General features: G+C 37.2%; 1 protein-coding gene across 1 annotated transcript; it reads right to left on the bottom strand.

Moving 5' to 3' along the window:
• Positions 1-1839: 1839 nt before the first annotated feature.
• LOC139715215 (uncharacterized) lies at positions 1840-9357 on the bottom strand. The gene is made up of 12 exons (XM_071626804.1): positions 9264-9357; positions 7296-7721; positions 6881-6897; positions 6078-6146; positions 5584-5631; positions 4911-4964; positions 4332-4487; positions 3898-3942; positions 3259-3312; positions 2718-2771; positions 2321-2374; positions 1840-1881 (listed from the first exon to the last, which is right to left on the bottom strand). The coding sequence occupies exons 1-12, from the start codon at positions 9355-9357 to the stop codon at positions 1840-1842; spliced, it is 1113 nt and encodes a 370-aa protein (XP_071482905.1).
• Positions 9358-13681: the final 4324 nt, after the last annotated feature.

Below are 13681 nucleotides of genomic sequence, written 5' to 3'. Positions count from 1 at the left end.
AGTCTGTCCCTGTGCTCCCTCAGCTCCACGCTCTCCACGGGCTCCTTGAAGACCTGGGGCTCCACGTGCACCAGGTGATCCAGCATCTCCCTAATAATGTGAAGAGCATTAAAAGACAGTTATTTAATGTATTCATATCCAATAATGATAATTATCAAATGCATTTCAAGATTAAGATCTAACTTAAAATCATTTTCAAAAAAAGAACACAGAAAACAAACGAACAAAAAAAAAAATCACCTTAGCACCAGCAATTCCAGGCATGCCAGGAACACCAGGAGGTCCAGTAGAGCCTGGGGGTCCTTGTGATCCAGTTGCACCATCAGCACCCCGGTCTCCCTGGCAAGGCAAAGAAATGGGTGAAAATGCATTTATCACTTGGTGCCTCACCATGAAACTTCTCTTTAAAAAGGGAGCACTTGAATACCAGTATCTTCGCTTCTTTGAACAATGATAAAGTTTTTGTTTTGGGTTTGAAACGGGATTACTGAAGAATTTATTACAATAAATGTTTGAGTTTACATGCATATGCCCAGCATTTCATGTTTCACCATCTTCTTGAAAAACTTCATGGTCCATGTTATATCACTATCTCTAGATATGATTCTCTTCAAGTGAGTATGTTTCAATTCATTAATATCTACAGGCAAGGCATTTGTCATGGGTTGACAAGTTGAGAAGACAGAAATATGGGTAAACTGAGTTACCTGTGGTCCAGCTGGTCCAGTTCGGCCACGCTCTCCTTGGGGTCCAGGAGCTCCCTACATCACAAACACAATAAACAAAAAACTGAGCTCATCAAGGTTCACTCAATCCTGCTTACAGTTATCTTTTCAGCAAGTTTCATGTTGCTCACACCATAGAAACCTCTCTTGTTCATGGTCATAGGTTCAAATTTTTATGCCAAACTTCAATTGGCAATGGCAGGCAATATCAATTTCAACTCATTTTGTCAACATTATTGACAAACTTACTTTCATTACTTACAAGAGTTGTTTATCTTTCCTTACAGGGCACAACTTATTTCTTGCTTTACTTTCTCCAAAGAGTTCGCACATAAAAATTGTATCTCGCATTACCATCAACATTCAATGAAATTCATATATCAGAATTGCAAAGAAGGATTGTGCATTACAAAGGCATTATTTTATCCTTGAATTGTTCCTTATCATTTCAAAAGGCAAATGAGAGTTTCAAGAAATACTTACAGAGGGTCCAGGAGGGCCTGCAGCACCTGGGCTTCCATCATTTCCTCGGTCACCAGTCTCTCCCCTCTCTCCCTTCATTCCTGAGAGTCCAGGCAGACCCTACCATTATCAAAACACACAGAATCACATGTGGACATTAAATCTTCTTTCTATTTTGAAAGGGAAACTGAAACACAGTTAAGACATGAGACACAGGACATTGTGTCCACTTTAAGTTTGTTACAAGACACAAAACAACAATTTAAACAAATGAAGATATCTTCTATTAACAATTCTGGTTTTGTGCCTAGGCACTTGCCTAACCTGACCAAGCTTTTTTCATCAGCATTTCATAATTCCTCCTAACTTGACCTAGTTGTAGCTCATATTAATATGCATGACATGTTTATTACTGTTTCCTTTCACAGTCACAACAAACATGGGATCCAAGTCCTGCAAAATTTGGAATTAAGGCGGGAATTTCTTTGCTGGAGTTAAGTGAAAGTAGTATAATGGTGTCTGCCTATAAGATAAACCAAATACACAACCATAAAACTAAGCATTCATCACATAATTTTTCTTAAAATGAATCAGGTACACTATATCCTAACACCAGTAACGCACCAACAAGAACTTCTTACCTGATGTCCCTTCATTCCTGGGGCTCCTGGTAAACCTGGGTTTCCTCGGCACCCTAAATGAAAACATACAGACAGTGGTTGTGTCAATCCATTCCATATAGTCCTATGGTGACATACCATGATGTTTGAGAGGAGAAAATTGAAACTATTTTTATTTGGTCTATACTTCACAGTACCATTTTGTCTATACTCCATAGTATCATTTAAGTATGTACACTGTAAGTCACTGTGTCATAGTATCATTTAAGTATGTACACTGTAAGTCACTGTAAGAAATGGAAAAGCACAATCAGTTTGGCACAAAATGCACAAAAGAACTAGCAGTTTTGCATGATTCCTCATTTTTTACTCTAAGAATAAATAAATAAATAAGTAGTGCACCATCAATGAACAGACACAAAACATACACAAACACACACACATTTGGCCACTTGAATATTTGGCCTAAATGAGATGGTGATGTTGGTATACTGGCATTTATGTGATACTCACTGGGGTTCCTGCAGGTCCACGCTGTCCAGCGGCACCGGGGGATCCATCATCTCCCTGAAATAGCAATAACACATTTACATACCAAGTTAGGGTGGAATGGGAGTTACATCATTATAATCTGAAATCATTTCATTTTCTTCATAATATTCATAACCTTCGTGAAGACCTTGAATGTAGAATGACATTAATTCATAGTAACAAATTGCTGATTGAAGTTTAAAGACATTTTCTTAGTTCTTCAGAAAATCTTTAGCAGTTGGCATGAGGTAACTGAAGGGCAAACCAACCCAGTGATTTGATCTTCACAGCTCCAACATGACAAATGAAATAAACCTCAAGGCCTTGTGTCTCCAATCAAACTGTAGTATGTCTGATAGAGTAATGACAAGCTACTCACATCTGATCCAGGGCGTCCAGGTAAACCTGGGGGTCCAGGAGGTCCAGAATTTCCCTGTAAATGCAGATAATGAGACGAGTGAATGGGTGTCTTTCGACTTAAGATTTAGGTACCATTGTAAGAACAATCAAATACTTATTGCTGGTCTAAGAAGTTATATCCCTGAGAAACCTCAATTTAAGTTATGACATCCTCATAGAAACTGAGCATGAATGCAATTGATGTCATCATTTAGTTTAACTTGTCTTGCAGTCAAGGGAAATATCAGCTACAAGTACCACATCTCTTTCATCCATGATAATCTCATCTCTGTCTTCACAAGACAGACTAAATGTCATAATGTCTGCATTCACAGTAACACTGCTCTTCCATACAGCTACATTGAAGACATGTACCAGTAACTTATCATCTGATTTACAGGAGCTCCAGATAAGCAAGAGAAGATGAAAATACTAAATAGCTTGAAATTAGGGACAGAAGAGTACAGGTACAGAGAGGTAAGTGGAAATCCAGAAATCTCTTTTGAGTTAGGCCAACTTACAGGAGATCCAGGCTCTCCAGCGGGTCCTGCGGGTCCAGTCAATCCCTGAGGTCCCTGTGGGTATAAGGCAAGGAAACTCCCAGACATGTCATGCTTGCAGCTGCAAAATTTACTTTACTACAAAGACATACTCTTGTATTCAAAATATTCAAGACTTCACATAGCTCCCCTTCAAACTGAAATACAAGCATTGCTTGCACTGGTGATATCTGGAATTTAATTTGCCAGTGAACATAATCTACCTTGTATCTATTCAGTAACCATTAATTGACCTACTGTGTACAAGAACCTTGGGCATTTCAAATATATCTGGATTCTTAAGAGTAGGGATACCGCAATCACTTTGCTCATTTGTGCTCTGTAGACATCAAGGGTTACTGCACTTCACAGAATATTAAGATGACAATTTCCCATTTTTATATTTAAGTAATTAAGTAATCAGTAATTACAAATGCAGTCTTACTGATAGCAATGAAAAGCTCACAACATATTATGATACATTTTTGTTTTCAAATTGTACACATTCATACATGTAAATGAAACATGTCAATGTTCAGAGAGGTTACCACATATCATACAAATGATATTTCTCATGAAGGTCTCTTACTCAAAGAAAACAACAAATATCTGGCAACTTACTCTTGATCCTGGTGGTCCAGGTGGGCCACGGGGTCCAGGGTTGCCCTGTCAGAGGAAGCATACATAGCAAAATTGGGGATCACCCTGACTATTGGGGATTATTTTGACTTTTCTTTCATAATCAGACTGCAAACAAAGTACACATCATTCCAGTAGTATAGGCATGCAGAATTACTTGTGTGCATGGAAGAACACCTGAGAATTTAGTCTTTTCATCAAAAATCTTCTTACTTTTCATATGTATAATAGTGCAGACATAAATTGAAATGAAACATTATTGCATGTCAGTCTTACAAAACAATTTGATTTTAGTCTTCAGAAGACATTTGACAAGAGTCTTAATGATGTATTATGACATCTCACATAAAATCAAGAAAAATGGTGCATTGTATTAAGAATGCTAAAAAATGAAAAGAAGGAAAGGTCAAGCTTACAGCTGCCTGAGCCTGTGGATAAGCATAGCCTGGAAGCTGAGGTCCCTTGTACTGACTGGTCTGTGCAGAAGCAACGAGGGTACCAGCCTTGCCTGGTGGACCAGGGGGTCCAGGGGTACCTGGCAAACCGGGCATTCCATCCATACCAGGGAATCCCTACAACAGATTTACAGAGAGGAGAAATATAATCAGTCAGACTCATGAGCAACATACATGCCAGTCAGTCACAGCTCTATCACATCTTCTACAACAACGACAAGATGACAAAATGCATATCACTACAATAATCTCCATGTAACAATTCAACCAACCTATGTTAAATGAGCATAATTGACTTCCCTTTGAACAAAAAAAAAAAAAAAAAAAAAAAAAAAATTCTGGGCTGCCATATAACATCAAAATTAGGGAGGTACATGTAAACAAAAGCAATCTGGAAAAAAAAATGTGTGTTACATTAAATGTTATGCGCAAAAAAGAATTCGAAATTAGGGAGACTGTTTTTCTCTTGTCCCATTAGGAACAGATATTCATGTATTCAGAGAGACTTGGTATATGTCAGCAATATGAATATAAGCTTACCCTTGGTCCTGGGGGTCCTTTGGGTCCAGAGTTTCCAGGTGGTCCTTGGGCACCCTGTACACAGATAACAGTGGTGAGGAAATATAAGCTTACAGAACAGTTCGACCAATTACCTTATCCTCGCCTAATATTTCTTTTCCTCTGTATCACTTCACTACTATGCCTTCAAATCTTGAAATTTTGACCGATTGCTCAGCATTCATCATAACATCAACATTTTTTTTTTTCATCCATGTTAGCAGATATATACAGTTGTATCCTTTTTTTTTTTAATGTGGATATCCATAAGATTGAAATATCCAAAAAACAAAAAACAAAACACCACCACACACACACACACACACACACACATACATACAAGCACATACACACAGAAATACTGGTAACTGAATCAGTGTCAGTAATGACAACCTAACAACTTGTAACCACTTTGGCCTGTAAATGAATATTGATAATTATTACAAGTGCAATTAATGTTCACACAATTATCGCTGATACATCTTTGAACTTAAATTTGTGATCATAACCAGGATTAGGATTATCCCTTCTCATTATTGAAATCACTGAGCAGAAAAAATATATATAAAACACACACACACACACACACACACACACACACACACAAAGATTGTTGGCACACAAGTTCAGGATTATGTCTGTAAGATATACGTACAGATGGTCCTGGTGGGCCAACTGGTCCAGGAATACCAGGTGGGAAGTTCTGTTGAAGTGAAATAAATAACAAAGGAGGTTCATAACTGGCTGGCAGTGAATCATGGAAGAATTCAATCCAGTTTAATCTGTGACAAACTGAGTTCTCAATCTTCTTTGAATCTTGTTTGCCTTCAATTAACAGTTTTAAATCATTCAAATGAAAAATGAGTTGAATGATTGTTTTTTTTCATGAAATTACTAAGTCAACAGCATTTTGTGATAATTGATTACTCTTTTGATAAAATCATCCTGTACACTGCATAAGATGTCAAAAGTGTCTATGGACCATGGCCGCAATAGGGTGAAGTACTTTGAGTCTTCCACCAATCGTTCTATCCCTGAACAGAAAGGCAGCGAAAATTTCCCACCCTTTGGTTCAATCCCTTGTTTGACACATCAGGCAAACTTCTATTAAAACTACGGTATACCACTCTCTTTAAGACATTTACTTACAGCACTGTTTATGTCGGCCTCTCCAGGTTCTCCCTTTTGTCCCTTATCTCCTCTGGGCCCTTCTCCAGCCTATAGGTTTGGTGAAGGATCAGAAGCACATTAGATGTTCATCGAGAAAACCTTCATATACATCATTCAACAACTTGACTTTCAAAACAAACAACAGCCAGAACACATGCAAGTTGAAAGAGAAGATACTTCTATCGATACATACACATATATTGTATAAGACTTACAATTTAACCATCCACAAAATTTTCTGAAAATTTTTTTTCTACATTCAATTTGGCACAGAAAAAATGTCTTCGGTACATTTTGAGGCAGCGCATTAAAATTGATTGAGCATGTATCTTTCAAAATGGAAGTAAGGGCAGAGTTCAAATTTCAGAGAAAAAAAAAAGAAAAGTACTTGTCTACAGTTTTCTAGGGATATAATGATAATGCTCTCTTGGACCTGGATCCTGGATCTCTTTGCATACATGATTTGCAAAGCTCAATCAAGTTGAACTTTACACACAGATACACACTCAATGGGAAAAATGCATCATTCTGTCAAATTATGACATACTAATGATCTGAAGAGACTGATGCTCTTAGAATAGAGGTGCAACCATCTTGGTTTGAATTATTCCTGATACTCTTTACTTTTTTTTAAAAACATGCTACAAAATAATCAAACAAGAAGTTTTTAAATCTCAACTATATAATGCTCCACTTCATAAATATTCCTACTATTCATTTACTGAGCACAAGAAAACAACCCATTTCAGAGTGTAGAAAAAAAAATTGACTTTGTAACTTACTGTCAGCTGTGCACTGGCTAATGGTCCACAGAGGTTTTGTGAGAGAGAAAAAGAGAAATCAAGAAAGTGTGACATTTTATATGGTTACTGACAGTCCGGATTAGTTCATTCTCTCTCTGCCTTGCTTTTCAGAGACTGCTCTCATGAACAATCCCCACTATCATGCATTACACTGTATAAGCATGCAGTTAACACTCTTCATTTGTTGAACCTGTAATATTATGGCACAGAAGAAATTTCTCTGGGTAACTATGTATAGGTGTGGGTGATATTGGAATTGACATGCAACAACTCCTTGTATGACAACATGCTGGGAACAGATGGATTGGGAAGAAGTTCACCCAGAGAATCCAGAGGGCTGGAAAATTATTCCTCTTCTGGATCTTGTTGCCAAACCATGTTACACCCCACTTACTCTTTCTTGCACAATAGAGGCGTTCACAAGAGGTGAGAGAGTCGGGTCTAGAGCCCGTGAAAGTAAAACTGTCATCAGCCAACGATGACCGGTTGAGCTGCACACAAAGGTAGTTGGTAGCGGAACAATCTAGTGTTTCACGGTCTACATTTGTCCGTAAATCATAAAGGCCACTACGTGAGCCTGGGAAGATGGCCTGGCTGGACTGCCTTGGAGACAAGACTTGACTGGAGAGGAGTTGTTTCTTTGTATCATCACTCAGCTGTGGAGTGCTGGTCAAGTAGGCAGCAACTTGCCACATATTTTCCTGTGTGGCATCAGCACTCTCTGGGTTAGACTGGAGGGTGACACTGAAGACCACTTCATCACTGCCATCAGTCAGGCTCTGGCCGGACACAGACACACTAGTCTGATCAATCTCCACTCCTGAAATGAGCAGTAAAAGCCAAGATGGTAAGAAATTTGAAGACTGTAACACACAATTTTAGTATTGCTATTCTTTTCACTGATAATCTAAAAACCATTGAGATGAGTGGTCAGAAAGTTCAGTAGTCAACAACAACGGAAAATCTCTAACAATGACCCAGTACTCATACCAGCTGCAGAGTGCTGGTACAGACTCCTGCCTTGACCTTGTCAATATTATCTACCAAGAATTTGTGTGTGATCCTATAGTTGTGAAAAAATGTCTTACGTTGATTAGTTACTGGCATGAATAATGCAATTAGATTTTACTACACAAGGACAATCTCTCTTGAAACTACAAGAACACCCTTACAATAACAATAATAATGACAGTAATAATGATGAAAATAATGATAATAACAATATTTATAATAAAACTTGTAATATTAATATGAACAGCCTAAAGGTCAACTTTAATTGAGTTCACATAATTGGGCCGTTTTAACATAACAACATTTTATATAGTTACTGTAAGATATATATATATATATATTTATATATATATATATATATATATATATATATATATATATATAAACATATAGTTGTCCTCAAAATAATTCATACCCCATGGAAAATAACACTCTTTTTAAAATTCTTTATCTGAAAAAGTTATTATGTTGGTATACCCTGCGTATCTTTTGTCTATTTAATGGTATGCACAATTCCAGGCGTGAGTTTAACGAACCTCATTAGCATAATAATAGATATGCCCAAAAGTTATTTTAGATCATGTTCAACATTATTCATACCCCTGTAGATGTCACATAACAAATGGCCTTTTTCGACTGTGCCCAATGGTATGCATTCCTGTGAATGTGCTAATCTTTGTCACGAAGATGTTTCAAGATGTTACAATGGAATAAATACACCTTTTTGTTGGCCAGATGTTAAAAAAAAAACAACCAAAATAGGATCTTTCTAGAAAAGCTTGAAGAGAAGAAAGCAGGCAAGTCATTTTCAGTTTCTGATCATTCTTGGCCAAGAAGAAGGAGCTTGGGGAAGACCTCCGACAACGCCTTTTACTTGAACACGTAAAAGAGAAGGGGTACAAGGTATGATGTCCCTGTGGCAACTGTCCACAGTGTAATCAACAAGCACTGTTAAAAACCTCAGTGGGCGTGGCAAAAAGCGTAAAGTGTCCTCGAAACTTTCGAGAAAACTCTGCCAAGACGTCAACAACAACCCCTGGACCACAACTATGGCCCTCCTTGAAATGTTTGATCAGGCAGGGACGAAGGTGTCAAGGTCCACTATCGAGCGATTCTTGCACAGAAGAAGTCTCCATGGGTGTAGTCCCAGTAAAACACTGTTGCTCTAGAAGGAACATCTGGAGACTCGGCTGATGACCTTTGCTAGAGGTCATCTGAAGCAAGATGCCAGCTTATGGTCAGCCATCCTATCCTCAGATGAAATGAAATAGGAGTTATTTGGCCAAAGGGATGCTGCATATGTCTGAAGGAAGAAGCAGGAATCATGCAAGCCACAGAATACTGTGCCTACCATCAAACACGATGGTGGAAACATGCCTTGAGGCTGCGTCTCTTCCAGTGGCAGAGGGTACCTCCCAAAGGGTTCTGAGCCCACCATCAAGCATGGTGATGGAAGCATGCTGCTTTAGGGGTGCTTCTCTTCCAGTAGCACAGGGAACCTCATCAAGGTCCAAGGAAGCATGAGAAAGAAGGATTACGTCAATATCCTTGATAAAAATGTGAAGGAGTCCGCCAAAAAACTCAATTTTTGGCACACCTGGACGTACTACCACTAGACATTGACCGAACCATACTGCCCAAGCAGTGAAGAAATGGTTCATAGACAAGTGTGTCAATGTCCTGAAATGACTCATGCAAAGTCCTGATGGAATCTGATCAAGAACTTGTGGCGAAACTTGAGGATTCCTGATGGAATCTGATCAAGAACTTGTGGTGAGACTCAAAGATCAGAGTGATGGCTAGGAACTCGACAAACCTGACTCACTTTGAGGCTTTTGCCATATAAAAGTGAGCCAACATCCCACAGACGACAGGCAGGAAGCTTGTGGACTTGTAAAATAATCATCTAAAAGTAGCCATAAAGAACAAGGACTACAATTCTGACTACCAAAGAAAGACATTGGACTTAGTACTGCCCCAAGGAAAAACGCAGTATGTAACATTTTTGGCGATTTTCACTTTTTTGCATAAATATAGTCAGTGGGCAATCCTTGTTCATATGACATGTACCCCATGATTAGTTTAAAGGGATGGTATAGTTTTGGTTGAGACCTAATTTCAGGTTTCTAACATTTTTTGGTGAGATAATGAGAAACCTCTTATGAAATATGAAAGAGCATGTAATTCCATGAGGAATTCAACATTTATTTGATGAAAATTGGTTTTGAAATGGCTGAGATATCCAAAACAGAGCGATTCTAATAAGTGTGGGACCCACACTTTATTACGATCGCTTTGTTTTACTTTTTTTTTTGATGTTTCAGTCATTCAAAACCTGATTTTAATCATATTTAATAAACTTTGAAGTCCATATGCTCTGTACTATTTCATAAGTGTTTTCTTGGTATCTCGCAAAAAGTTAAAAGCCCAATTCTTATCTTCACCAATACTGTACCATCCCTTTAACTGTTTGGAATTGTTCTTTTTTCTTCACCCTGCATCGAGAATGCTGACCTGCCCTTCGCTCTGTCTACTCCCCCCTCCCTCCCTCCCTCTCTCTTTTCCCTACCTTCTTCTGTTTTTGCAAAATGTATGTGGATGCATACATGTGTGTGTACGTGTGTGTGTGCGTATGTGTATGTGTGTATGTGTGTGTGCTTGTGTGTACGTGTGTGTGTATGTGTGTGTATTTGTATGTGTATGTGTATGTGTATATGTATGTGTATGTGTATGTGTATGTGTGAAAACGTATGCTTCATGTTGCCATCCGATTCGATTGAATGAAAACTGTATACTTCCAATGATTAGCTTGTACGGTACATGTATCGTTGCATTGTGTTATACTAGAAAGCCATGTATAATTAATGTATTGCAGTAATGTAACTTAAGTGAGGGGACTGCACTATACAAGTTCGCTTTTTAGCAGCCCCTCAATTTTCATTTCCATGAAGTTCTTTTAAGAACCAATATGTATTATTATGTTCCAAGACATATAATCATTTGAAGTGTATTACCTGTGGATATTGATTGGAAATGAAAAAAAAAAAAAAAAAACATGTATGTGTGAAATGAAATGAAATGATAAGTGGAATTTATAGATACACAAATAACAAAGCGAAAAAGAAAATAAAAAAACACACAAATATTCTGAAATTGCGAAAATGCAGGAGATGGGGGAGAAATGCTGAAGAAGCAAAGCTTGTAGGGTGCATCCCCCAACATATAATAACATCTTATATCATTGATCTTGTACTTAACAAATGAGACTAAATTTACAAAAGAATTACAAAAACTACAGATTAAAAACTAACTACCCCTAGAAAAACACCCAGACAAATCAACTAAGTCTCTGTCATGCAGAAACACAGAAACTAGAAAGGGAAAAGTAAGACAGAAAGATGAAAAAGAACTGATAACTTGGTTGGAAAATAGGAAGAAAACAATAAAGTCGATTGGGAAGACGAAAAGTGATGAGTGAACGGAGCCGCTATTAAGTCACATACGCATAAAGTGGAAGTCAATATATTTTCAATGATGACGTTCAAATGAATACTTGTAAGTGTATAGAAAGGAATTCTTCATCTTAATTTTAAAACAATTCAAACTCGGGGCAGTTTTTACATTATTACTAAGGTTATTCCAAAATTGTGTTGGATATTTTATTATATATATATATATATATATATATATATATATATATATATATATATATACATATATTAAACATACATTTATACGTCTATGGATGTCCAAGAAACAACTCGTATATAATTATTCTCTTTCATACTACTTGTCACCATAAATAGGAAGCAATACACAATGAATTATTTATAATAATACATTTAAGTGCTTTATTGCTATGAATAATGATAATAATAGCAGTAGTCATGGTAGTATAGTAGTATAGGTTTTCCCGGCCAATTTCGCACTTCATTTGATAAAAGGTTCATTCAATTTAGAGAAAATCGTCGTCACTGCATATTCTGTCATTCAAAATTGCAACTTGTTCATTCAATTTAGCATTTCGATCAATGAAATTTGCACATGTGCCTTTCGAATTCGTAAAACGGGCATTCAAATTGGCACGAGCTCTTCAGTCATTCAAATTCGCCAGCACTGACGGAAAGTAGTATTTCAGTCATTCAATTTCACGTATGGACAGTCAAATTCCAAACATTTTCATTCGAATTGGCGTAAGGTTATTTCCATTTTGAAAAGGGGAGAACCGTGATTTTTACGTATTTTAATGTATATATTTGTTTCATCAACACACTGTTAAGCATATAGCAAATGTATCTTTGACCCTAAAGAATTCAAGTTTGTTTTCCTGTAACGCTCCTCATCTTTTATACATGTCATCAAAACTATACATGCATCAGTACCATAGATTCATTTCACTTTCTTATGTCCAGTTATGTTAGTACGAGTTAGATACAGGCGTATCTCTCAAGAAGACAGGGGTAGAATCACTGAAGCATTTGAGGTTAATAACCCTGGTAAATTGATGGCTAGAGCTGATCCACGAACTTTATTCTTAATGACGATTAACGCAATATAGCACCCAGCAAATGAAAATAATGCAGACGAAAGAAAATAAATCAAGATGTAAATTGAAACCTCCTTCTCCAATTCATGTCAAAACAAGCTTTAAGATTAATGTACCTGTGAATGAAATAATGCTATCGAGCAAACACATATACACATATTCTGAGAGTACTGTTCCAGAGGTGATATCAGAATGAATACGAAAGAATGAATACGAAATACGAAATGTTAAGATGCTTGCAAACAATACTTACGATGAATGAAAATTGAAAAAAAAAGAATAAAAGCATGTCCGCTAAATTGACTGCAGTAAATGCGAAATTGGATGCCCATGAATGAATTCGAATGAACGAGCACAGCGTATGCGTGATCACGACACGTGACTATATCATGCTAAATTCAATGAACTGTTTTCGAAATGGTGCTTTTCTTACGAATTCGAACGAAAAAGTATTGATTCGAATGATGTTAAAGGTAATTTGAATGCTCAAAAATGAAATTGAAAGAAAAGATTATGAAATTGAAATACCGAACATGCCATCTAGGCTAAATTGTGTTAAATTGAATGCTCACATTAGGAATTGGACTGAAAAAAGTGCGAAATTGGCCAGGAAAACCTTTATCAATAATAATAATAATAATAATAATGATAATAATAAAAATAATAACAACAATTCCAGATATTTCCTATAACATACACACAGAGAAATTAGGGTTCTTTTAGGGTTCTTATTTTCACCCTACGAGCAAATCTAACTACGTGGCACCTTATAGGGTTCGGGATGGATGTAGGGGTGCAAATCCGAACCCTAAAGGGAGCCAAGTCTTAAGGGTTCGAATTTGGAACCATTCCATAGTCTTTCCCGAAAGCTGACATGTGGGTGTTGAATGGTGTTTGCTTAAAATGCCACACTATTTTTGGATATTATCGTATATTTTTATTTGAAAATATAACTACACGTTGTTAAAGAGTAACAGTGTCATCAGTAATACTGTACTCAAAAAATTACTACTTGAATTAAACATTTGTTTTTTCTTCTCGCACCGGGATCAAGAATATCATTTCAATGACGTTATCATAGAGAGAAAGCAAACGAGTACAAGTACACGTGTTATGCGTGCACGCGTGGACCGTTGAGCACTTGGTCAATGGCAAAGCTAAAATTGCATGCGCACGCCACGCCGTAGGTCGCGCGGTATACGTACGTGCATACTACTGAAGTT

The sequence above is a fragment of the Diadema antillarum genome, unplaced genomic scaffold (assembly GCF_040938485.1).
Source record: "Diadema antillarum isolate AM-2024a unplaced genomic scaffold, OU_Dant_1.0 seq00003136_RagTag, whole genome shotgun sequence".
Lineage (NCBI taxonomy): Eukaryota > Metazoa > Echinodermata > Echinoidea > Diadematoida > Diadematidae > Diadema > Diadema antillarum.
The sequence above is the reverse complement of the archived record's forward strand: the minus strand, read 5'-3'. Positions and strand labels throughout refer to the sequence as shown.

Coding starts and splice junctions, on each gene's coding strand:
- LOC139715215 (XM_071626804.1), bottom strand. CDS start 9,357: ATGCTTGATGGTGGGCTCAGAACCCTTTGGGAGGTACCCTCTGCCACT. Junction 7,722..9,263: donor TTCCACCATCGTGTTTGATG/GTAGGCACAGTA, acceptor TGCTCATTTCAG/GAGTGGAGATTGATCAGACT. Junction 2,375..2,717: donor CTGGACGCCCTGGATCAGAT/GTGAGTAGCTTG, acceptor TTGCTATTTCAG/GGAGATGATGGATCCCCCGG.